Source organism: Pezoporus flaviventris, unplaced genomic scaffold (assembly GCF_033815535.1).
Source record: "Pezoporus flaviventris isolate CSIRO_AGI_PZ_B2104156 unplaced genomic scaffold, CSIRO_AGI_Pfla_v1 ptg000021l, whole genome shotgun sequence".
Classification (NCBI taxonomy): domain Eukaryota; kingdom Metazoa; phylum Chordata; class Aves; order Psittaciformes; family Psittacidae; genus Pezoporus; species Pezoporus flaviventris.
In genome coordinates, this window is record NW_026892569.1 from 7,016,376 (window position 1) to 7,042,058 (window position 25,683).

Genomic DNA, 25,683 nt, shown 5'->3' on the forward strand with positions numbered 1-25,683 from the left:
TGAAGCTATTCACTGCTCACCGCCTGCCTTCGTCCACCTCCACGCAGAAAGGAGTATTTGCTGTGAAATGCTTTAATTGCTCAAGGTACCAGGGATGGCTCCCTGGAGAATGAGTGGCAAGAACAAACGTGTTCAGGTTAGCCACCGGCAAACACAAGTGGGGGCTTATTTGCTCCCGTGCCTCTATACACACACACACACACACACACCCCGGCCCTGGCAGGCATGAGCAAAGCTGCCTGCAGCAAAGGATAAGAGCAGGTACCAGATGCTGCCAGGGGCTGGAGCTCTGGTCTCACGCATGGCTTGTGTTCCCTGGATGAGGTTGTTTCAACTTCAGGTCCGAGGTTTTAACAGCCCTTTGGAGCAGGGGCCAGATTTGTGGTGCTGGGAGCACACCACTGTGCACTCGCCCCTGAGGCTGGTGCCTTACCGCAGCTTAGCTAGAAGAAACACGTATCCACCAGTGGCAACCGAGCCCCGCTTGAGAGAAGACAGCTACAGATAAAACATACCCACATTTAGCTGAACCAGCAAATAACTGAGCTCTGAAATAATAAACCACATATGGCTCAGGCCAAGCTGATGAAAGGAGGTGTCGTTCAACCACGGAGGTTTGCTTCATGCAGGGAATAACATGATGAGGCTGAGCCTTGCCTCGTCAGAGCAGGAGCCAGTGGCCTTTCTCCTCATCTGTGCTGGAGCTCAGCTGCTGAAAGACTTGTCTGTCTTCCTTTCTCCTTCACTGCTCTCTTCCCGGGGGGTACCTGAGCATATCAGGTCTGTTCAAATATCTCAGGGAACAATCCACCAGGATCAGCAGCAGATAATCTAAGGAAACCTCAGACAAGGGCAATAGATTGCTCTGCTGCCTCTATCTTGAGTTGCTGTCCCTATCCAAGTGGGGCAAACAGAGAGATGATGTCCTTTTTTGGAGTTATTCCTGGATTCTGCTGACTGAACTACACAAAGTGGGGTGTCTTCAAGTCCTTCCACCAGCTCTTTAACACCCACAGCTTCACTGTATGTGAAACACAGCGGGTGTGCCTTGTGCTGGTGTGTAGCTCACCTGGAATAACCCTGGAATGCTGCATGCCTGCCCTGGGCGAAGCTGCCTTCTTCAGGTGCCTGAGATAATCTCATAATATCCTCCTCTTCATCAGCCTTCCTCCACATTGTGCAGGTGTTGTGTGAAGCTTTCCAGGTATGACTTGCTTTCATATTTCATTAGTTTTTCCCATTTGATGGTTCCTAATGGCCTGGGTATTTCAAGAGCCTAAACGTACAGAAGCATTTGACTTGGGAGTATTGAAAGCTTTAGACAGAAGGTAGAGCCTGGGCTGCTTGCCTTGGCCAAAGAACTGGTATCTCCAGCAGGTAAAAATAGCACAAATGTAAAACCTGACAACATTCATGGCTAGAAGAGAAACCATTTATAGCATATTGGGGACCTCAGGCACAGTATTCTGAATTTTCCTTTCCACAGCTACCTAAGTTCTGCCTGATTTGAGTGCCATAACCACTGTCAGTCTGGTTTTGTCAGGTATCTCACTCCCCTATTTATCTGCAGGTTTCAAGCTTATTAAACACTAAGAAAAAGGCTCTTTTTTTTTCCCTCAATGAGAAAATACAATAAAGCAGTTTTAAACCAAAATGAATAAAAGGAACTTTCTGTGGGATGGCAAATACATGATTAATGTGAGAGACTGAACAGCACTTGTGTTGCTTCCAGCAAGCAAAGGGCAGGATGGCTTTGCCCCCAGCAGCTCACCTCCTGCCTTGACTCCTGGCACTTGCCTCTCCGTGAGTTCCCCTAAATAGGTTTGGTTTTTCTCATCTTCAGGAATGGTCCTGAAAAGTAGAGGTATCATGGAAGGAGTGTGAATTTACATTGTAAAGTGAATAATCCTGCTGAACCACAGAGCACGAGGGAGTGAGGGCTGGGGATAGCAGAAAATTACTTGTTGCTATAGCGCAAGGAGGTTTAGTGCAAATTGTCAGAGCCCCAGCTGATTGCTTTGTTTAGCCTCAAATTGAGAAGCATTAAGGAACCGCATGAACCGGGGCCATCTACCACCCACCTCTCCTCAGAGGGAGGTGAGGTAGAGTTGTGCTTGAGGGCTCTGGAGCTTGACAGCAAGGAAACCCAGCTCTGGGGAAAGCTGCAGCACTGTCATTTTGGGGAGTTACAGTGAGGATGTGGAAGGGGCTGGAAAAGTGGGAAGGATGGGAGCAGGGCAGCAGATGGGATGTGCTTTGTACATGGCATAGCTCATGCTCCAGCACCAGCGTTTCACTGGTGGTCCCTCCAGTACCCAGTTTGTGAAGGGCAGAGCCCTTTTTTGGAGGGATAAGCTTTATGTATCCCCTTGGCTCCACATTCCATTACAAGTGCATGGAGTGGGACTGGGCTGGAAGTTTATATTGGTGTGGACTCCAACTCCCAAATGCTATTTACAAGGAAATTGAAGCCCACCTTCAAAATTAACAATAGATGGCTGTAAATCTTACTCAGTTACCTAGCAACTAACACAATAAAATCCTAAGGTTAAAAGGAGAAGGATTGTTTGGAGATACCTTGGGGAGTACATAACGGCAATTTGCATTCCTGGGTGGGAGGACAAAAAAGAATTTCCTGGGATATTTACAAATCAGTGTATTGATGAAGGAAAAAATGTGAAATTACTCAGTAGGGCTTTAATCAAAATACCTCAGAACTGACAAATACAGCAAAAAAATAGTAGTCAAATGGCTGTGATAAAGAGCACTTGGAAAAATGTATGGTGATCTGCAGAAATGATGGAAGGGTTTTGTTAAGTTGCTAAGCCCACTTTGTTGCTGTTTCTGACATCTGAAGTGTGTGTACTGCAAGCTAACAGTGTAATAAATGTTCAAAGGGAATTTGACCGGTATGTGCCTGATGGAATATGCCCTAGAAAAGCCTACGCAGTGCAAAAAACATTTAAAACCAAAGTAACATAGAATGATTCATGCCGGCCTGGGTTCCTGTTATGCACAGCACAGATTGAAATTCCATATCCCCACCTCAAACAGGGGTTTAGGCACAGCCTTTTCTGCCTGCAGTAACTACAAATCTCAAAGATGGAATGAGCAGGAACACTGAATTGTTTCCCTCCTAAAAGACCCTCATGGGAGCACATTTACCCAGGAAGAAGGAGGCTTGGTGGAAGAGCTATGAACTAAAAAAGATGTCTGGTCCCTAGCATGCCCCTTCATCAGCTGTGGCACTTAGAGGCATATTTAAGCTCTTCTTTTGTTGTTGAAGGGTTTCAGACAGTAACTGCCTAATAACAGTCAGACATTTATTGCCTTCAGGGTACTGTATGGTGACAGGCTTCGTGTTGAGTTGTAATTCAACTGCGCAGGCTGCTAGCAGGAGGAAACACAAGGAACAGCCAAATTAACCTTGACATCGAGGAGGGGAGCAATGTATGGGTCCAGCAGTCAAAATATGAACTGTTTTCTGCCTTACTCCAGGGTTTTCTGTTGGTGGCATTGCTGCACCAGTGCTGACAGTCAGGGCAAGGCTGTAGAAGGCACAGGGGTATCAGAGCTGATGCTAAAAGCATTCCAAAGGTATTTTGGAGGTGATTTCTTAACAAGAAGCACAGATTGCAGGATAGAAGAGCTGGGGGCACTTTCCTGGAAAGACTAGCAAAGTTTCCTGGCTCCATACATGAAAGTGTGTCTGCCAGCTAACTCCCTTCCAGAAGTGCTGGGCCAGAGCTGCAGGCAGACTCCATAGTCTTTGGTGGGATGAGTTGTCCCTGTATTTCCCAACCCCTGGCTGCAGCTACTGCTGTGGACATGCAACTCCTCTTCCTGGGTGGTAAGAACTACCCACTGAGCTTGGACACAAGTGACTTAGTGCTCCTATTGCTCAAGATGATGTCCCAAAGGGGATGGAGGTCACTGGGAGAGCAGTGTCCTAATAGCATCTCCTTTCCACCACGTACAGCAGTGAGGCAACACTAGAAATGAGACTTGTCAGAGCTGCGAGACTGGGGACAAACCGTGAGACCAGGCAAGCAGAACAGCTCCGCAGCAATATGAGCTTGTTCTTTCCACCTGCTGCTGCCAGAGGCTGAATTTGCTTGAAGAAGTGTATTTATCCGATCAGGAAGACTGAGCCCATGTCAGCCCCTGCACAGCTGAGCATGATGGAAAGCTAACACAGGAGCTGCATTTTACTTTTCCTTGAGCTCTTTGCTTTTAATCATAATTATTTCTGCAGTACCAACTACAATGGCAAGCAGGAAAAGAAGAGCATCTCTGTCATTTCCCTCCTCTCACCCATCCATAACTTCAAAAAGAAAAGGGGCCCATCTCACAGTGCATGAATGGAGTAAACTGGGTTTTAGACGGGTTTAGTCATGGGAAGGGCTGAGGAAAGTGTCATCTCTAGGCAGGTTTGGTTGAAAGAAAAATGGGAGGGGAAGATGGTATACAGAACAATTTAAGTGACAGCAGAAACAATAATTTGTCAGACAAAGTGTCTGGCATATATTATCCATGTGTGTCTGTTTCTGAGCCTATGTGACAGCAGTATCTGACACCCCCTACCTCCAAGCTGAGTCTGTTTTAAGAGAAAGATCTACATGTTTCTAAAAACAAACCTACAAGAACCACTTTCAAAAGGACCTTTTGTGGTGCCACAAGTAGGGCTGGAGCTGTGTTGCTGTCCCCTGCCCAGGGGAACATGCCAGGATGTGTGCATCATCCCCTTTGAACATGGTGACAACAAGGGAGTGGGAGTTTATTTCCTGAGAGATCTTTACTCTTGGCAGCTTTTCTGGGGGAGGAAAGAGAAGAAGAGTGTTCAGGCCAGTGAGATAATGTTTCCCCTCCTTTTCCCAAATACATCCCAGAGATGATGTTCTGGCCTGGCTGTTTCCTTATGTAAATGCAGCATCTGAGCATCCCTAAAATGTGAGCAGAGACCTCCTGACTAGCCCTTTATTTGTCCTGGATATCTTGGGCCAGAGGGAAACTGCTGTTTCTATGAGACATTTAGAAACCTAAAAGTCACTAAGGACCTGATTCCATTGGAGTCTTTGCTATATACATATTTTATGGCTCTGGGTGGTACATGATTTCCCAAGGCACCTCCCAGACATAACCAGGATGGGAGCAGTGAGCACTCCCCTTATCTGCATCTTCTGCAGTCCCAGGCTGAGCCCTTATCTCCTCTATTCTTTCACAGAATCGTAGAATGGTTTTGGTTGGAAGGGATCTTAAAGCTCATCCAGTTCCAACTCCCTGCCACAGGCAGGAACACTTCCCATTGACACACTGGTGCAAGCTGTGATGCTCAGAGCCTTCCCTGCCTCTTGCCTGCATACTGAGGAGTCACCCACCAGCGTCTGCAGTATCTGCTGAAGTAATGCTGGAGGATACAAGCCATGCAGGGTAGCAGGAAAGTTCCATGAAGAGCTTGGGATGGAGGGAGGGGACCAACCTGCCTTGTTTTAAGAAGCAATTTAGGACCTGCCTCTTCATCAGAAGACTGGAGCAGTGATTCAGCGCAGCCACACCTCCAAGGAATTTACCCTCCAACTTTGACTTACTTTTGCTGTTTTAAACTTATAGCAGATGTCCTCGCCAGCCCTGTTATTGAGGGCGCACAGCATCTCTTGCAACAGCAAGGCAATTAAAAAGGATTTGTGGGTCACCTTTAAAGCATTTCCCACAGCACGCTGAATCTTGTTATAAGTCCTGTATCCAATAGTGCTTTTATTTCAGCAGTTTTAATTGGAGTTTTAAATATTCTGACTCTTATGCAAGACACCCAAAATGCTGCAGGTTTTCAGGCTCTCTCTTGTATGATGCTTGTTCCCTGAAATCCCATTGACCTTCAGTGGAGTTAACAGTAACTCATCACCCTGATACTACTGGATCTGACATTAGATGCAGCTTATAAGTAGGGATATTTTAATATGAGGTCAAATCTGCAACCAGTTGCCACTATGTGATAAAATGTGTGTGTATTTAAGAGATCCCCTCCTCCCTCGAGAGCTTATAGCATATTCATGCACCACTTTATGAGCTGAGAACTGGGAGAGAGACCAAGAAGGAAAATGATGAGGAAATTTAGCAGATGAGAGCAATGGAGGGAAGCTGGAGGGTTTTGGAAGGGTAAAAATAGCAATGACAGAAAAACAGAGCCAGGAGGGATGTCAATATTTTCCAAATGACATGAAGAAAGCCTGGGGAAAAGAACACTTTCTCCATGATAAAAGTCCCTGTTTTTTTCCCTTTTCTCCCCAACATTTACGAGAGGAAAGGCTGAATATCTCCCTGAAACTTTTTGCCTGAGACTCTTCAAACCAAGAAGCTCCCAGCCTCATTTCTGACTCCAAGAGAGGAAGGTACAAGTGAAAAATTAACAAAAATGGGAACTGATTAAAGGGGGAGGGGGGGAGGGGGGAGAAAAATCAAAGCATTATGTATTTAACCAGCTGTGAGGTAGCAAGGCAAAGGAACAAAGAGGTAGGGAAGCAGGGGAGGGAGAAGCAGGGTCTATGAACAACCACAACCAGGGGGTGAAGCTGTGAAATGCTAATGGCGAAGCTGCTCCATCCCCACTGGGAACAAGTTCCTGAGGCCCCCTATGCTGTGTGAAGCATATTTGCTGCTCCCCCTTCTCTCCGTTTCCTTCTGCACTGCCTTGAGCCAGATGAACTGTTTGATTGCAAATCCCCAGGCTTATGGGCTGGTTGTTGGCTGTGGGCATCCCTTTGCAGCACACGGTAGACCTAACAAGAGCATGCTGATGTGTGGTGTCATGGTTGCCCAATGGCTCCACACGCGCCACAGCTCCTAGCCCCACGTGTAGCTCAGGAAGGAGCTCTGGGGCTCTTACAGGTGTTTTGTGCCCTCGTCCGACATCCCAGGCTGCAAACACATTTCACACGACAGTGTTTCTGCTGCATCCTAATCATGTTTGTGGACTAGAATTGCTCTCCACGAGGAAGGGAACAGAAGCCCAGCAGGAACCCGGGCTGTTTGCTCCCTGCCTTTGCCCGTAACAAAAGAAGGCTCTCTGACGTGCTCAGAGCAGCAACTTCAGCTCTCCGGAACCCATCCGTGCGCCCTTCATCTCTGTTTGATTAACACCCGTGCTCCGGAGCGTAATGAGCTGTCCGAGCGCGGCTGGGCAAGGGAGAGCCGTTAACTCTGGAGCGGAACGATGACAGCTCCAGCGGGACTCGGGAACCGCCGGCCCGGGGTGGGGGCGCGGCCGGGCCCTCCCGGGGCGGTGCCTGCCGTGCCGAGGGGCGGGGTGAAGGGGCGGGAGCGCTGCGGGCGGAGGGACGGGACGGGGCGGCCGCAGGCGCGCAGTTGGGCTGGGCTCGGCTCCGCGGAGCGTGGCGGTGCCATGTTCGGCCGCGGCTCCCGCAAGCGGCTCTCCAGCCGGTCGGTGAGTACCGGAAGCGGGGTTCTGCGTGCATTCCCCTCCCTGCCCCGCTCCAACCTGTGGATCTGTCCCGCCGCCCGCTCGGGCTGTGCCCCCGGTGTGGTGCGTGTGGATCCGCCTCCTCGCTGCCCTCCAGTGCCCCCTTCCTCTGGGTGCGTCCCCCTCGTTCCTTCCCCTGCCCCTTCTCTCGCCCGTTTTCCCCATCGGTCCCTCTTTTCTCCCGGGTGCGTGTCCCCTGTCCCGCAGGCACTTCCCGTCCCGCAGCGGAGGGGCCGGGGCTGACTTTCTCGGTCTGTTGCAGCTGACGGCGTCGGGGGAGCCGGAGCGGGGCCAGCCCTGCAACACCTGCGGGGACCAGTGTCCTGGCTTCGCCCTGCATAAGTGGAGGTAAGGCCCGGAGAAACTCCCGTGTCCCCTCGCCCCGTTCCCCCAGAGGGCAGCGGGATCCCTATGGATCTCGCTCCGCCTCTCCCTTCGCAGGGGTTTGTGGCTCGCTCCCAACTCTGTGCGCCTCCGAGGTGTGAATGTGGCTCTTTGAGGAGCACTCGTGTTAATCTTAAACGCTTTCCCCGCGCTGGCCGGTGCTCTGGATGGGTGGGTTTGCCAGCCCTGCCGTGCAGCATGCTGGTCTGTCCGTGCCTGCCGCTGGTGCGGGGCGCAGCAGGATCCGGACCGGGACTGGGGTAACTGGTTTGCTAATTACCACCTTGCAGCCCGTCTGCTCCCTGCTGCGGTCAGGGCCTCATCCTGCTGCCCCGGGTTATGCTGAGGGCCAAAACCACCATCACCTGGTGGGGACAACTTGTGCAGGGTGGGGGTGCGAAGGGGGCATTTGGGCTGAAAGGGTTCTGTATGGTTTGCACCAGATCACCACGTGGAAATCTTTATCTCCCACCATAGTGGGATTTATCCCCTCTGTGATGCCAAGCAGAGATGCAGCTGTTGAAATGGGCGAGGGGTGTGTAGGTTGAACAAGTATTCTTGACTATTTCTGTTGTGTCTCTTTACAAGCCCGCCAGTGCCTATGAGGCACAGCGAGAGCCCTGACCTCATACTACATCTGCCCCTTCTCTCCTCCCTGCATTGTGCTGCCTAGAAATGAATTCCTGCTTGTGGGCGATCTGGGACAGGGTGATGTTAAATCTGGGCTGTGGGCTCTGGGAGCTGGTGCACAGACTTAGTAGGCTATGGAGCCCTTGGTGACCCTTTAACCTGATTTTATAGGGTTTACTGTTTTCTCCAGCATCTGCCATGCTTGGTACTCCTCCAGGCTTCTGCCCTATTCTCAGGGCTGTATCCTAGCAGATTAAAGCGTGGGTTCAAGGCAAGGATGGGGATTGATTTATTCCCTTTCAGTTGTATCTTAAGCTTTAGCCTTGTAAATCATCATTTCGTGATGCATTTACTCTGAGGGGTGGTAGGATGGGGCCTGTGGGCTGAGGTGTTCCCTGAAGGGTGTGTGGAGGCATGTGAGACTTCACTGTGGTCCCAGCCCTGCAGGTGCTGGTGGCACAGCCAGGTTCGTTGTGTCCCAATACAGACCTTCAGAAGATGAAGGTGTAAATGTGTCCCCTTCATCCTGGGCTGTGGGAGCTATGGTGTCCTGACACCCTCCCAAGGGTGAGTCTGCCACAAGTGTGTTAATAGATTTATAAGGTCACCCATGAGTTGTCTTCTTTCCAGGGCTTATAAATTATTTCCTGAACTGTCCCAGGTTGCCTGGAGTTGTTGCAGAGCAGCTTTATAATGCTTAAAAGTGTCAAGGAGAACTTTCAAATATAGGGTAAGAAAATCCATGGTCACCAAAACTTTCTCCTCTGCTTACGAGGTGCTGTGGTTTGTGTTTCGCTGTGTCAGAGGGTGCAACTGTCCTGTAGCTTTTGATGAATTAAGTGAATTTTGGTTGCATCCCATTGAAGGCCAAGTGGCTCAGCAGAAGAGGCACCCAGCTGGGTTCAGGTGAGAGTGGTGTCGTGGCTCTTTCCACCTTGTGCTCTCCACACTGGCCCACTGTGCCACATCCTGCAAAGCCCTAAGTGCAGGAGGAGGTAGAGCAGGAGGCTCCAGCCTGTCAGGACCACTCGTAGCTGTCTCTTGCCTACCCTTCTGTGAGGGACCCCTGACCCTCAGAAACCCTCCTTGATTTTGGGTAAAACTGCATGGAATCTACCAGCAGCCTTCTCTGAGGAAGGAAGGGCTACCTCCCCTGGAGCAGGAGAAGGATGGGAGCCCATTGGGTACCAGTGGGAGTCAGCACTCAGAGGCATTGCAGCTTGTGTGCTCCATCCAGGTTTGCACCCCACTGAGCCAAGTTAGACCTTACACCAAGTTACCTTACACTGGGGACTGGACAGGCTGGGAGGTCTCCTGCACATACACATTTAATTGCCTTGATATAAGAATAATTAGGCAATTAAATAAAGACAACCTATTTGCCAGAACACAATTGAGAGGAAGCACATTCATTTTTTACTAACTACTGGTCTATTAAAACCAGGTACATATAAGAAGGGCAATTATTAATAGTAGTTTTGAAGGTTGAAAATGTGCTCGGGAGGCTGTGCCCTCTGTGGTATAACCAGCTCTTGCTGAGGATGCTCACCACCACCTTAACATGCAGAATGGGCTTGGAAGAAAGCAAGGGTTTATGAGGAGATCCACAGATTAAGGACACAAACCCTGATCAATTAACCATTAGGGATCTGTAAGCCTTTTCATAATCCTTTAATAGCAGAGTTTTGCTGATAAATGTAAATGGGACCTTTCTGCTTCAAAGATGGGAATTGGTGATATGCTTTAGGGAGAAGAAAAATTATTTATAAGCTGGCAGGCACTGAAACCATTGCTGTTATAGCACTGTCATGTACATAATTCTGCAAGAATGTGCATTTTCTAGTTACCTGTGATTTTAGGTGTGAGCTGTGCAGCTACTCTGTCAAGCAGGCAAATGGCTTCATTAGATACCAAAGGTTTCTGTGCCCTTATGTTCCCTTAAAAGCCACTTCTCTCAGATTTGAGAGCTGACTTTAAGCATTGGTTGAATTGATCATTCCTGAGCCAGGGAAACCACTCAAAAATGAATTGTGTTCTGCAGAACTCTTTTCTTTTTAGAATAAAACTGCTCTCTGTGCTGTAGGTGATGTGCAAAATGATAATGAAAGCATATTGCTAAGTGACTAAAAAATGTCCCTGGTTGTAGAGTTTGGTTTTTGAATCTTCTTAATTATGCTCTGAAATTATAATCTCAAATTTGAGTGAATTATCCTGTAAAAGTGTTAGCATATTTAACACTATTTTGGTGAAAGCAAGGAATTGGAAACACCCCGTGTTGCAGACACAGTTAAGCTGGAGCTCTCGTACCTCCTGTGTGCCACAGACCCCTGCCTCTTGTAGTAACACAGAAATTCAGTTTTCAGTTTGAAATCATTTAGCCCCAAAGAGGAGAAGGTAAATGGCTTGTGTGTGAAAATGAGTGAAAAGAATGAAAATTGAGTTCCACCATCCTTGGGTGTGTAGTCTGTGAGGACGTGGCTATTGAACTATGACTGGTATAACCCCCAATTTCTCATGGCCTGAAGAGCAAAGTGACTCCTTCCTCTAATCTCATCCCTTTATTTTATAGTAGGTTGTTAGTGAAGTACATAAGGACTGCAAAGTTCATCTGTGTGGGCTGCGGTGTGAAGGATGGAGACTGGATGTACATAACCAAAGCCTCATTAATAACAGATCAATACTGTGGAAAAAGTGAAATTAAATTCAATGAAAATCTTCCAGCTCCTTAGGAGCCCAGTTGCTGTTTTCTAATCAGGTCTGCATTACATTAAACTGTGTGCCATTCAGCTTGTTAACAAGCTTTGGCATTAAATAAAGCTGTCACTGGAGTTCGGTGAATGAATAGCCATTAAGAGTGTCTTTTGCATAATGTCTTGCAGAGAAAAGCCTTCGAGGGAGGTGGTCCGGGAGGAGGGAGGGAATTTATAACCTAGTCGTGGTGCAATTAGTGTGAATATGCAAACCTTAAAGGTGACAAATGGTTGGCAGCTCCAGGAAGGGAGCGAGTGGCTTTTGCTGCTGTTAAGCCTACTGAGAAGAGCTAATTTCGGATTTACTCTGGGCAAAGAAAAATTACAGCCTTAGTACTGTATTTAAAATAGCGGATCCTTCGTATTGGGAGATTGGCATGTGTTTAACACACAGAGGCATGGCTTGTTTTCTCCTTGAGAAAGCCATGCAAAAAGGAATGATACTCTTGCAGTTCAGCAGACCTTGCTGTTTCCTGTTCTCTATCCAAAAGCACCAGCTAAAACTGTAGATGGAGGAGACCTAGATCTCAAGATGGTATTTGCGCCCTGGTTTGAGGAAGGAGGATGTACCACCTGGTTTGCAAAGCCTGCAGAGGCAGTGGCATGCAGCTGATTTCAGAGGGAAGGCATTCAGATGCTGTAGCAGATAACTTTAGAAATAGTGTCTGAAAACCTTTGGAGAAGTCTTTGTTGCCATAGTTATTCTTCTGGTTTGCAGAAGCATTTAAATAACAGCAGTAAATATGACATAAAGACTGGTTTACTGGGGTTTTAGTTTCAGTGTGAGATGTTTTACATCTCTTCTTGGAGTCTCTCTTTTTTTTCTCACTTATGCCATATAATCTGTCCCTTGAAATCATGTTTTGGTAGGAAGGGGTCTGCTTATCTTCATGCACTGCTGTCGCACATCATGGTCCTAATATCAGTGATGTGTGCTTATACAGCTCTTAGTGCCTGGCCCTTACCTTCCAAGGCAAATTTATGTGACTGTTGACTTAAAGCTCCATTTTAACAAGTGAAGTTTTGTTTTGACCATTTATGTGTTCCCATAACTCAGCATCCCACTGTCATGTACTGTGGCCAGTGCCAAAGTTTGATCTCATTCAGTGTTGTTGGATCTTGGACCATTAGCAAGGACAAGCTTTTTAGGAGAGACCACCTGGGGAACCCAGATGGTGCAAGGTCACCCAAAGGCTTGTGATTGACCACAAAAACCTATGGGCAAGGTGCATCTGATGGACAAGAAAAGAGATGTGTGTCATGAGATAGTGACTTGGTAAATTAGGTGGTTGACCAGAACCCAGAGATGTTTGGGGTTGCTAGGTGGTGGTGAGTAGATTGCTTTACTTCTTTCTCTGCCTTATTGACTGTAGGCAGGGAGTTGCCTACAGTCAAGCAGGCAGGCAAGCATTGTCAGGCAGTGGATGTTTGTTTTCTTTTCATGTTTGTCCTGTGTCCATTGCTCTGGATATATCTGTTCGTGTGTGGAAAGCAATGAGAAACTCTCCCTGTGTTTGCAGCCTGGATCTGCATTACCTGGCGCTGGCCCGGCCAGCACAGGGACATTCCAGGAGGCTCATCCCTGGCACATTTGAGTCTCTGGTTTGAGGCACAGTGCCTTAACCAGAGAGCAGAAACAATGATATTTGTAACACAGCACGTGAACAAATAACACTGAATTCTGACCCATTTGTTTCTACTTTTAAAAAAAGGAAAAAAGAGTACAGATTATTGCTTCCATATGTTTTCAGCATTTTTTGTAGGTTATGTCTCTTTCACACACACACTCCCAGTTTTTGCCTTTCATGAATAACTTGCTTTGTGCCTCTGTCTCCTTTAAGATTCAGATATTCCACACTACCCTGCATTGTTTATTTGAAAGGCTTTGGTGGTGTGAGAATACCGATACCTTACCTTGAATGGATTCATGGTTGCATTGCTTTTGCAGAGAATTGTGCCGGGCCTGGGGGGTTTTAGCTAGTTCTTCATTTTGCAGTGGGGAAACTGCTGAAATAAGTAAAATTCATCTGGTGTGGTCTGCTGCAGAGGTGAATACCTGAGGACAGCAGGCTGCTGTCCCCAGGAGACCTGTGCGTGTCCCCAGGGGTGGTAAGGAGTCGCCTGTATCCAAGGATGCTTTCATCCTCTGTAGGGGACGCAAAAAATAAAAGTGGTCTTGTCTGCTTACTTTTCAAGCCTTTCACAAAAGGGTTGGTGTTGTTAGCTTGGGTTTAGGTTTTGTTTGTCATAAGCAGCTCAGAAAGTAGAAGTCATTCCCTCAGGTTACTCATTGACAAAGTCGGTGTCCTTCAGCCTCAGTACCCGGGGGAGTTTGGTATAGGTGGCTGCTGAATCTCAGCTCAGGAGGATGCAGGGCATGGACTTTGTTTGGCATCAGTGGCTTCAGCTGACCTGTTTACTCACTCCAGCATGATTAAGCACTTGTATAAGTGTTTGAAAAATCAGGGTCTACTTTTTCTTTGCATTTCCAACCCCTGTGGCAGTAAGGAAGAAGCAGGGTAACTAGTGATGGCCTGTGCTGCTGTCAACATTCCCACAGCATCTCTGCCAAGGAGCAGCCAAGCTGTTGGGATGGGAGTTTGGGCGATTGTAGTGTCAGGATCAGCTTTGTCCTGCCCAGGGACAACTTATGTTTTAATAAATGTCAAGCACGCAGCTGAATTTAAGGAACTCCCAACCCATTTTTTGGCCTGTCCCTTCCACATCTTCGTGCCCTGATGCTGAAACAGCACTTAGAACAGCCGAGACTGATAAGGTATCCTGTTTGTGTTGGCTGGGAGACAGGATATGCACATTAACAGAGCATTACAATATTGGAGGCAGTGCTGTCTCTGGCGAAAAGCCTAAAATGAATTCTTTAATTTTTTGTATGCGATGTACGAAAGAGCAGGTGAGGTATGTGCTTGTTTCCGGGCAAGCCCACAGAGCCTGTTTGAAGTCCTTTACAAGCCACTCGGGATTGTATTGCAAGAACTCAAAGGAGTTTGAGACGCTTCTTGATTAAATTTCAGCTGAACACAGGGCCCTAGTCTGCAGCTGCTTTAAGTGGGGTTGCTCTGCTGCTGGGCTCTGCCCTGCTCCATTGCTGGCAGAAGCTGGAAAAGCAGACTTTCCCCTAGAGAAGGAGCAGTGTGGGTAGGTTTTCTGTCTGTTTTGAAGCAGCTTTGTGCAATTTTAGTTTTGTGAATGGGGTGAAAAACCACTAATAAGCTGTTGTGGGTTTGGGGGTTTTCTTCTGTTTCTGGAGTGATGTGAATGACACTGATGAGGGAGGGGGCAGAGCAGACTAATACTGAAAAATTACCATTTTACAACTAAATGAATCTTTTTAAAAGTTTGTGGGGTGTTTTTGCACTAAATTTTTGGGCAATGACTACAGCTGTTTCTTGGTATGCAAAGACTAAAATGTTACCTGGTGCGAGCAAGTGGGGTTTGCCATCCTGAAAGGAGAATGGTAGCTGGTGAGTGCTTTCCCGGTGCCTCAGCTGTGGAGTTCTGCTGCTGGACACTGGCAAAGCGCAGCTTCTTCACAGAGACTTTAGGGATGGAATTCCCCGTGACAGACCTGCAAAGCTCAGAAATGGGATGGATTGGCTTGCAATGGTACCCATTGGTGCTGGAGGCTGTGGTTATGGATTTGGGTGCCGCAGAGTGTGTGATTTAGTAAGATGTGGTGAACTGATTTAACAGCTCAGTGCTGCTGCATGTGTAAAGTCCTGAGTTTATGCATCACCCTGAGCCCAGAGTAATCAGTTTTTGAAGCCTCTGATGAGAGGAGGCTGGAGGAGGTTGGAGATGAAGGATCTCATTGGTCCCATGGCACACCAGGCTGAGATGTCTTCCTTGCCTTTGGCTTCCCCATCTGCTTATTGAGTTTTCCTGTCCTGCCACAAGCCTCGTCCCTCTTGGTAGCTCCACAGGAGTGCACAGTCTGTGCTCCCTGCAGGATGCATCCCACCAACCAGGGCATGCAGTACGTGTTCAATGGGGAGGTAAAACTCCTACTCCTTTAATAGAGGGTTTACAACAGGCCTTTCTCACGAGCACTGTATGGCATGAAAGAAAAAGCTCCTGGCCACCAATTTGGAAAGAAAGCCAAACTGGGTGGATAAAGGGTGGTATCGCCAATCCTCAGCTGGGGAACCCCCAAGTGCTCTCCCCTTTGTTGCTCTCCACTGTAGAGGTCTCTTCAGTGCTTTCAAGAGTGTTTCTTTGGTTTTGTTCCCATTCTGTTTGTCTTTAAAAAGTCAATCTGCAGCCTTTTATTTTCCAAAGACATTCTCCCCACTCGTTCCCCACCCTGCCTAGTAATCCATCCTTATTACACTAGTGAGTCACTCTTCAAATAATCAATTGTGTTTTCATTGTCTGGGTTGTAAGTCTATCACCAAGCTTAAGTTTGGCCAAGCTTAAGTATCACCAAGCTTAAGTTTGATAGTATCAGCAGAGACCTTTGACAGATGGTTTTGCAATTCATGATGCTCATTTGGATATTTGCCTTCCCCCCCCCCCCTCTGATGAATAATCTCCCAGCCAAGCCAGGCTGGGGACTCTTCCCTGTGCACGCAGCATCCCTGTAGTCACTATCTAATGTCTGAAGAATTTGTAACATTAGCAGAATTGTCTGATGTGAGGAAAACTAATTTCAGGGCAAGGCTCCCAAGCATGGCTGTAAAGAGACTTCTGGTGGGCTGTTGTGTCCTCCCAGGCATTGGTGCAGAGCCTTTCTGAGGTTCACCAGTGCTGGGGCCAAGAGGTGAATATAAAACTCGGGGTGCTCCCTTCTGCTGCTGGAGGGGCCATTTCTTCCTGCCTGTGGCTCTTTGCTCCCCACGGGGCCCTGATGCTAGAGCCTAACACTTGGAGAGCTAAGTATTACAATTATTATTACCACGGAGGGAGGCACTTTGTACTCAGCCATCGCAACAAATATTTCATCCCCTATCAATTGCCGTCGTGCAGATGCTGCTGCCGTGGTGATAACAGACATAATGGCTGCTCTCTCTGATAAGGGGAGTATATAAATATAATTACTGAAATCGTGTGCAGAGCCTGTGGATGGATGGAGGAGAGTCCGTCTCCCTGTGAGGGGTTTCTCTTGCTCCAAAGCCCATCAGGAAGAGCAGGAGCTGCTGGCAGTTGAAATAGGAGCTGCTTGCACACATCTGTGAGCAATTAGTAAAAGATGTCTATTTCCCACCCCCCTTCTTTCCACTTTCTTTCTTCCTCTTCTTGAAGCCAAGCCATGGGCTGGGAGAGCTGGGAGGAAACCCCCCGTTTGAGTTTGAGATTCTTATAGGCAGCCGGTGCTTGATGTGGTCACACCCTGATAGCAGGGTGCAGGTCTAAGGACCCAACCCAAGCTTGCAGGAAGCCTCCTGCAGCCAAGGAGCCAGATATTATTTAGATCAAGCTAACAAAAAAGTATTTCCATGGCAGCAGTAACCATAGGAAACCTCCCTAGCGTGTCTCAGGTGGTTACTGTTTCCTTGTCTTTAGCTGTTTGCTTTGCCAGTGAGCAGTGGTGATGAGTGCGCTGTGCCATGGTGACACCAGGAGTGGTGGGTGAGCCTGGCTGTCCCCATCACAGGCTGTCCCCAGGGGCTCAGCAGCCATGCTCCAGCATGCATTGCAGCTCCTGGGTTTCTCTTGCACTCTAGTTGGTAAAAGGATGCTTTCAGAGGCTTCTTTAACGCCTTAAAGTCTCAAAACTACCTTTTTACCTCGTGTCAGCTCACAAATGCGTGTTTGATCCTTAAATACCCAAGGCATGAAAGTGAATTGGCTCCCAGGGTCCAATTCTTCTTCCTTTCTATAGCGTCTTAGAAAGATGCTTTTATATTCCCTCTGGCTCAGCTCATGATGCTTGGCCTTCAACCAAGATGGGGAATCTAGGACAAGAATCCCTGAGAAAAGCAAGATGAAAAGTTATAAAAAAAAAAACCCAACATTTTGTTGAGGAAAAAGTGCTGGTAAAAGATTTCATTTAGAAAAATAGACTGGGATATTTTTGGTCAGCTTCATGTGGGCACATTTACAGGAGGGCATAAGAGGAGGCTTGTTTTCCTGGTTATTGCCTCCTCTAGGAAATCCAAGCTGTGAAGTGAATACAAATGCTGGAAATGGAGAGGTTTTGCAGTGAGTCACTGGAAGGGATGTGGAACCAGTTGTGCTGGTGTGGCTCTACTGGGTGGCAACCAGCTCATCCACCAACAGCACGGGGTGGCTGTGTGGAAGCACCTGGGGGCTTAGGCATCCCTGGAGACTGCACCCATGGGTGCTCTGGCCCCAGGGCCCCTCTCCCAGGGCAGTGTGGAGATGCCCACAGCTTTGCAGAGCAGATGGGCCCTGCTTGCAGAGCCAAGGTGTTGCACAGAGATGGGTTAAAAAAAGACATCTCCTTCTGCAAGAGCATGAAGCAGAGGTGGGGAAATACATCATGATGCCAATAACGGGGATTTGGATGTTTGCATACTGCATGGTGCTGCTTCATCCTCCCCAGGCTGTCATGTCAGGGACTGGTCCTTGGGGAAAGACCTGGATGGTCTTTGACCCATCTGCCTTGGATGGATGTGGACCTCTTTGCAGGGATGCTGATGGGTTTGTTGTCTTGTAACCTGCCCTCACTCTTTGCGGATGAATTGATCCCTGGTTTTGCAAACCCACAATCCTACAGAGGTCAGGCTTTTGCTTAAGATGATGCCGCATTTGAAGAAGTGGCAGTGGGGCAGGGATAAGGCTGATTCCCTGATTCCCTTCTTCTTCTTTCCTGCCAAACAAATGGGAACACTCATGATGGAGATGGGCCCATGCCATATTAAATCTGTGTTTGGTGCCATAAAGACCATGTGCTGGAAACGCATCCCCTTTAAATGTCAGATTTGAGAAGAGCTGGGACGTGAGAAGACAATAAAACTTAATATTCTTAAGTCAGGATTGTGCAGCGTAGCTTGGATTTTCAATATCGAGTGCATAATTTATTACACGATGTAGCAGTTTCAAATACATACATTTGAATATGTTTTAATATTATCTTTCCTTCCAGTAGCAGGAACAATGCTGCTTTACAAAAGAAAAATGATTTTATGTTGCCACGTGATAGTTTCAGCTTGTACCTCTAATAGAGGAGCGATGTGCTGAAGTGTGAAGGCTATCTGATAAATGCCTGCATAATAAAGCTATATTGTTTGTTCTGATTTCCCTTTTCTATTTTCAAACGTATAAATAAAACATTTTCACACTGTGCCCTGTGCCATTCCAGCCCAGACTATTTACTTTCTGCTGGTGCAGCCTGTAGGAGATAGGAATCTTTTGGTCTGACAGGGGAAATCTGGTGGCATTAGTCCTGCGCATTGCACTCCAAGTGATCAAATAGAAGTTGAATAAATATTTTGTCTGAAGTAAAGTTAGAAGTATTAAATAAAAAACTAATGGCTCTTTCTAAACAAAGAAGCATTTGTCTCTGTGTACAGCAGAGGGTGCTCGACATCGCTGCTGCTTGGGGCTGAAGGGAAGAAAAAAATCACTACGCTTTAATTTTGCAGAAATAAAATACTGTGTGTGTATATTTGCTTATGTATGTGTGTGAGTGTGTCTATAAAAAGACACAGGGTGGCATATATATAAAAATAATTCCAGGACATAATATAAAATGTAATATTTGTAGTGGTTGCTGAAGTTGGATGGAGCGCACGTTGTGTTGATTAATGCTCAGCCTGGTGTTACGTTAAGCTTCGGAGGGGATTGAGGCATGCTGAGAGGGGAAAACAAAGAGGCCCCAGCTAGTGAATGGTTGCAGGCTTCATCTTCCTTGCAAAGACAGAGTCTGGAGACATCTTATGACATTGGGAACTATCCCGAGTCAAGGAAATATCTTGAAAGATGGATAAAAGTGGGGTGTGTGAAATCATGAGTTGTTCCTCCTAGGAAAGCAGCAGCACATCTGGGGACTGGGGGGTTCTGTGCTGGAGTTTGAAGTGCTGCAGTCTGATTCCTGGCAGAACCAATCTGGTGGAATTGCAGGGTTCTTGTGAAAGTCTGCCGGATGGTTATTACCCTCTCTTTAGAAGTTATCTGCTGTTTAAGGACACTTAAAATACTGAGTTTGGTGGATGGAGCAGGAAGCAGCCCTGGCCCCAGGGGCAAGGCAGCAGGGCTGTGTGCTGCCCGGAGCATCATTACGTGGAAGATGAAGCACTTGTTTGCTAATGAGGGACCCATTCCTGTAGGTACAGAGATGTCCTTAATTGCCCAAAGCCAGTCATTACAGCTGGAGCCTCTTCTTGTGTAATCAGTTTTCTAATAGAAATAGACTTAATTTTTTCTTTCTCCCCTCCTCTAAATAACTGCACAGACACTACCAAGATGTGTTTCTCATTGAACTCTCAGTGCACCTTGTGTTTTTTTTTAAGTGCTCAGCTTTTGGCTTCACTGTGGTGCTGTTAAAAGACTTAGAGTAGCTGGATTTTGTGCTGTTTTTCTGGTGAAACCATAAGGTGCCATCTTGAATTTTCATACTTCAGTCATTAATTCAAGAGGAATTTGGATTTCCTCTTGTCTCCCCCATCGAGCTGCTTGGATTGGGCTTAATTTAAATCTCTCAAAGCAGTGTTCCTGCAAGAGGCTGAAAGTGTCAACACTGTTGTATAAAATATGGGGCTGGTAAGAAGAGTGAGAGGGCATGTGGTTCAAGATAACCAGTTTATGCAAAATACACAGCTGGGTGGATTTTGCTGCTGAGTATTTGTGGAATGTAGTGATCAGAGAAATATGGAAATGTTGGAGGGGCTTTATAATAATGGGCACTAATTAAAATGAAATGGATTTGGGTGGTAGGGAGTAATCCAAGATTACAGTAGTAAGGCTTTTTCTTAAATAGGCCCTGCTATCTGGGAGGGCAGCAGAGCTCCTTGTTACACGGGATTGCAGCAAGCAGCGTTCACCCTTGCCTTCTTATTTCACAAGAGCTTGGGACAGCAAAGACATTAAATACGTGAGTAATTTCAAGGGTAGAGGCTGGCCTGTGTGTTGCTAAACACCTCACCGGGATAGAAATGCTGTTGTCTTGATGTGCCTGGATAATTGCTTTTCTGGAGCTGGGCTCTGGGAAGGATTTGTCCCATTACAGTGATTCCTCGTGGCATGTTTTGGAGCGATAAGAGCAGCTTGGTCCTACCAGATGCTGGTCCTACAGCCCTACCAGATGCTCCTGCCTGGGCTGTTGGGCTGGGAGGTACTGGGAAGATGTTACTGGGGATGAACTCTTGCAGCTCTGGGACTGGGACCGAAAGCAAGATACCACTGCAGGATCCTGGTTCTGCCCCACTGGCTCCAGGTTTTCGGGCAGGAGACAGGCACATTTCTGCTCCTGCTGCTTGGCTTTTCTTCTCTTGTAAGGCTTTATTGGCCTTTTTTTCAGCGCTGACCATGCCCCAAAGCACCAGACTTAGCACACCAAGTGCTTCAGGCACCCGTCTCCTTGGGAAATAATGCTTATGAGATGTTTTGCAGGAGCTTGTCATCATTACAAGAGATTTGGCAATGTGTAACTCAAAAGGCTGCACTCATGGGCAGGCCAGCCTTGTGCTAGAGACTGGTGAGCCTTAGGACTCACCTTAGCCAATGTCAATAGAAATGAAACTACTTAAATACGCAGTTAAAATATGTTGTTATGTTAGCATGTGGACCTCCATGCAAGATTGTTCTTTAACTGTAGCCGTTAAAGGACCCCCATGGAAAAGATATAGGAGCCTGGTAAAAATATTTCCCAGTCTTAACTGCTTGTTTGCTGCCAAATGGATTTGGGGCTGAGGTGAAAGGCACCTGGGCTTGGGATATTTCTATCAACTTTGCACCTCCAAAACCTTGTAGGCAGTAAGCGGGTTAAAAAGATGCTGTGTACTTCCTTTCAGGTGATGAAATCCAGCTGCCCTGCCTGCTGGCTTTTCTCTTCCGTGCTGTCATGCAGGGTGCCCAAGCTGTGGTAGCACAGAAGGTTGTTACCAATGGCTAGCACATTGTGGTTCATGTCCTCATGGGCTTTTCCAGATGATCCAGGAACTTAAGTAGTTCATAAAAGGAGCAAGTAGCCAAATGGACCAATAAAAGGAGCTTGTGGAAAGGCCCAGTATACTTTATAAAGAAAGAAAATGGATCCTCTAACATGAGGGTTGTGTCTTGTAAAACTTTGCAGGGCTGCTGGTGCTGTTAAACACTGGGTTTCTGCTCCAGCCGCTTGCTGCAAGCACACACGGTGACTATTTAAACCTTCTTTTTGGCCTGAGCTCTTCCAAGTTTGGGGTGAAATCCTGGCCCTGGGGAAGTTACTGGGAGACGTGCCATGAATTTCCCAGGGACCTGGAAAGCAATGCTCAGTGCAAACCTGTGATGACAGCCGTTGAATAAAAGCTGTCTGGCCTTTGTGCAGGGTGTTTTAGGCAAGGTAAAAATACAGCTTTACATCTTCTTAATGCTCTGTGATGGCAACAACTGCAGCTAGAAGGCCAAAATTCGGCCTGACTGTGGTTCTCACTGGGAAATGCCTTTGTGTGATCCAGGAAAAGTTAAGCCTTTTGAATATGAGCGATGGATGAGTTTGCAGTAGCGGGACAGTGCGTGCACACCCGGTGTTTCTAACCATGGTAACCCCGCAAGTGAAATTTCAGCCAAGCACAGAGGGCAAGCACAAGGCTGATCAATGATTTAAATCCCACCTCCCAAGCTGTTTAAAGGGCTCATTTAAATGGGCACATGAGCTTGGGTGCCCTGCAAGCTTGAGTGGGTTTTATGCACTACCCATAGCTTCACATCTCCCTGTGCTGCCGTGAAGCCTGTAGGATGGGGAGGCACAGCATCCTTGGAGACTGAACCCCTTCATATCGTTGAATGCACAGGCAGGAAAGCAGTTGCAGGAAAGCAGAAAATAGGTATCTTGCTACTGATTCAACATTTTGTGTATCTGTGCACAGGAGTATCTGCAGCTTTGACCTTGATGCTACCCAACCTGCGAGATTTTGAACTAAATCTCTTTAGTATTCTCCTTGTGCAGTTTGGATTTGTTCTGATGGACTGCAGAGATGTGGTGGTGTTCAAGCTAGGCTTGAATTTCTTAGCTGATAAAAAATTGATATCATTCTTCTATCTTGGCCCCGAAGGGCAAAACTGCAGAGCTCAGCTAATCTTATGAAATCCGTGTCTTTTTTTGAGCTGACAGTTCCTGAGAATGGGTTCTGCTGCACCCAGACTTTAAAAATGCATCAAATTCCCGATTTTCAACCTTTAATTAAAAATTGGCTCTAAATCCAGTCTCTCAGCTCCTGAATACTGAAGAGAGACAAATTTTGTACTGTCCCCTCCGCAAAACGACCACAGAAAGGATGCATGTTGGTGTGTGGCCTTTCGCTGAGCCTGGGATAGGGTGACCCTGGGATAGGGTGACCCTGACTGCTACCAACTCTAATAGAAGGGTCCAGGTTTTAAAGCAATGGCATTACATTTCCCAGTCACTGTAAATCTTTATGGTTAAGGCAGGGGGGTTACCTTTGGAGATGGCTTGATCATTGCCAGCTCTGGGAAGCTGGATGTGTTGAGCTCCGCTCCTCACTCGGGATGCTCAGCATCCCTTTGGCTACATGGGAATGTGATGGTGTCTGCTGTCATGGATAATGATGCTGTGGGGCTGGATAAACTGCCATGCTTGTGGCTACTGGGACCCTTCCTATGAGCTTTCTTCCAGAAGCAGAAACCAGCCTTCACCTTGGAGCTCAGCTGCTGCTCTCACTTTCTCCATGGCCACCTTTAGAAGGGATCAATGGTTGGCTTTGGCAGGAGCTGTTTTATTTCTTGCTTGCAAATGTAGTGATCTCAGCTGTCTGCAGGGCTGCATGAGGCTCGGTATTAGAGCTGCTTTGATGTCTGCACTGATACATCTTAAGGCAGCTCAGAATGATTTTATACAGTAGCCCCAAGGTGCTTGCACAGGAAAAAAAAAGCGCTTTAGAAATGTAAATTTTGTTTGAGGACAGATTTTTCCCTCTTAATTCAGGATGAGGCAGTGAAAATGTAGCATTTAATTAAAGTTTGTAAGGGTTTGGAAATGAATTGCTATAAACATAAAAGACATAATCAAATGCCTACCTAATCCCCACCTTAAGGGCACATTAAATGCAGAAAGAATATAATGTGTTGGAGACTAGGATTGAAAAGCGATGAGGATTTGGGAGCAGATCTTTTATAGCTGGAGCTTCTAAATTATTTTACTTCAGGCTTAGGGATTTAAATATCTACATGTTATAGATAAACATGAAGCAGCCCAATTCTCAGCCAGCACAGCTGGCATCATTCTACCAAGTCATTTTAGCTACAAATCCATGAAACATGGCCTTGTGACATGCATTACAGTGCGAGGTCTTGTCCTGATGGTGGAAGAGATGGGAATCAGCTCTAGGTTCACCATCAGGTAGAGGACTTCTCCGTCTTGGAAGCTATTTGGAGAAAAGCACCTGATAGGTTTCCATTATTGGAAGAGAATGGGGTGAAGAAGGGGATGTGGTGTTGCACAGTATCAGCGAGGAGTTGGGCTTCCTCTGCTGTGGAGCTGCTTTCTGCCTGCTCCAGCTTCAGTTTCAAAAATGAAATGAATAAAAGTGAAACAGCCTTTTATCCTGAAAGTCTCAGACAGCAGGAACCAAATGCTGTTAGCTCTCAGGGTCTCTAGAGAAATAAAATCTGGGCATGTTGGAGCTGCCTGGCTCCATCACCATCTCCTCGCTGTTGTCCCTGTATCCCTAGGCATTCTGAAGAGCTGTTTTTTTCCCCTGGAACCACCGAGTCCTCGGTATGCCCTGTAGCAACGCATTATCAGCAGGACCCACCATGGTTTGGTTTTGCAGTTAGTGATATTAGGCTTTGTTTGGATTTGGGTAGAAACCAGGCTGCCTTCTGTGGTCTTGTTTAAGGCATTGTGATTGGTATGAAAATTGTGGCTGTCCCATGCCTGGCAGTGTTCAAGTCTGGATTAGACGGGGCTTGGAGCAACCTGCTCTAGTGGAAGTTGTCCCTGCCTATGGCAGGGGTTGGAACTGGATGAGCTTTAAGGTCCCTTCCGACCCAAACCATTCTGTGATTCATTGACATTGGGAATATTTCTCTTGGTGGAGGAAGAGCAGCGAGGTATCACCAAAAAGCCCAGCTAGACCTGCATCTCACAGTGCTTTGCTGGGATGGTGGCAGCAGAGATTTGTGTTCTTTGGGACTGAGGCTTGGAGAGGTGGGATGGGGAAGGGCTGCAGGGAGAGGGCTTGCATGGGCACCAGGGCTGGTGGTGATGGTGACAATGCTTGGAGAAGCAGAGATGGTGGTGGGGGATCACCCTTGGTGGTACCACCAGTGAACCAGAAAAAGATCAACTCATTCTCTAAATGAAAGTGGAGGAAAAGAGCTTGGGCAAAAGGGAAGTGGATGAAATACCCAGTGACAGAGCTGAAAAGTGCCCAGCTTAAGGGTAGAATTAGTCCTGTGTCTTATACTGCAGGGTCCCATGGAAACGGGGAGATCTCTCTCTTTCTGTTGAGTTGGGCTCTATGCCAGGTGAAAGAAAACATTTTCCCAACACCAAATGGAAAAAGGCAAGGCAGACGTCTTAAATGAACTGTTAAAGGAATAGAGCCGTGAAAAGAATACGTTTGCTGTGCGCTGGGGTTATGCATTAAACAGATTTTTCACTAGATGTGACCTTTGCAGTTTGCAGACAGGGCAATCTGCTGCAGAAACTCAAGTTGTACCAAAGGCTGAAGGCAAACATTGGGGTATCATCACTGTTCCTGCGCTTTGCTCAGGAGGAATGGGCAGTATCTCTCTGTCCTCCTTCAGAATCTTCCTGCATTTCTTCTTTCCCCTCTAGCCCTCTTTCTACAGATCATTGGCAACCCTGCTCGTGCTTTAAAATAACCCAGGCTAAAAAGTGTGATTTGCATTTCAGCGATTTTTGCTTACACCCACGTCCTATATTTATTGCCGTTTAAATCGTCTGTGTTAGCTTGGGATGTGTTTCATTTGAGCAGGGAGGAAAAAAAACTTGACTCTGTTGCTAACTGTTGCTAAGGGAAAGGAGATATTTATTCATCAGGGCACTTCTTCAGCACCGCGAGGCTGGTAGCCATGGAGGAGGGGTGTAAGGAAAAGAAACGGTTATGTCTTTAAGCCCTTTCTCTTATTGTTGTTGGATTCTTGCCATATCTACTGATGGTCAGCAGATGTCTTTTTCTCCCCTTCAAGCGTTATGCATCTTGGATTAGAGGTGCAGCTCGGGTTAAGGTGCAGGGCAGCTGGTCCTCAGGGCTTGATGTGAAACCCAGGGGGTCCCTGTATGGATCTGCAGGGCTTTGGTGGGTCCCTGGTCCCACAGGCATTATGAGGCTCCCA

At 47.1% G+C, this 25,683-nt stretch overlaps 1 protein-coding gene across 2 annotated transcripts in view; it reads left to right on the top strand.

Moving 5' to 3' along the window:
* The first annotated feature begins 7,316 nt into the window (after positions 1-7,316).
* PRICKLE2 (prickle planar cell polarity protein 2) overlaps positions 7,317-25,683 on the top strand; it is a 105,427-nt gene continuing 87,060 nt past the window's right edge. For both annotated transcript variants that reach the window (XM_061455825.1, XM_061455826.1), the window contains exons 1-2: positions 7,317-7,441; positions 7,740-7,825. In XM_061455825.1, coding sequence (XP_061311809.1) covers positions 7,400-7,441; positions 7,740-7,825 — 128 coding nt within the window. In that variant the 5' untranslated portion in view covers positions 7,317-7,399. The remainder of the gene's footprint in view (positions 7,442-7,739; positions 7,826-25,683) is intronic.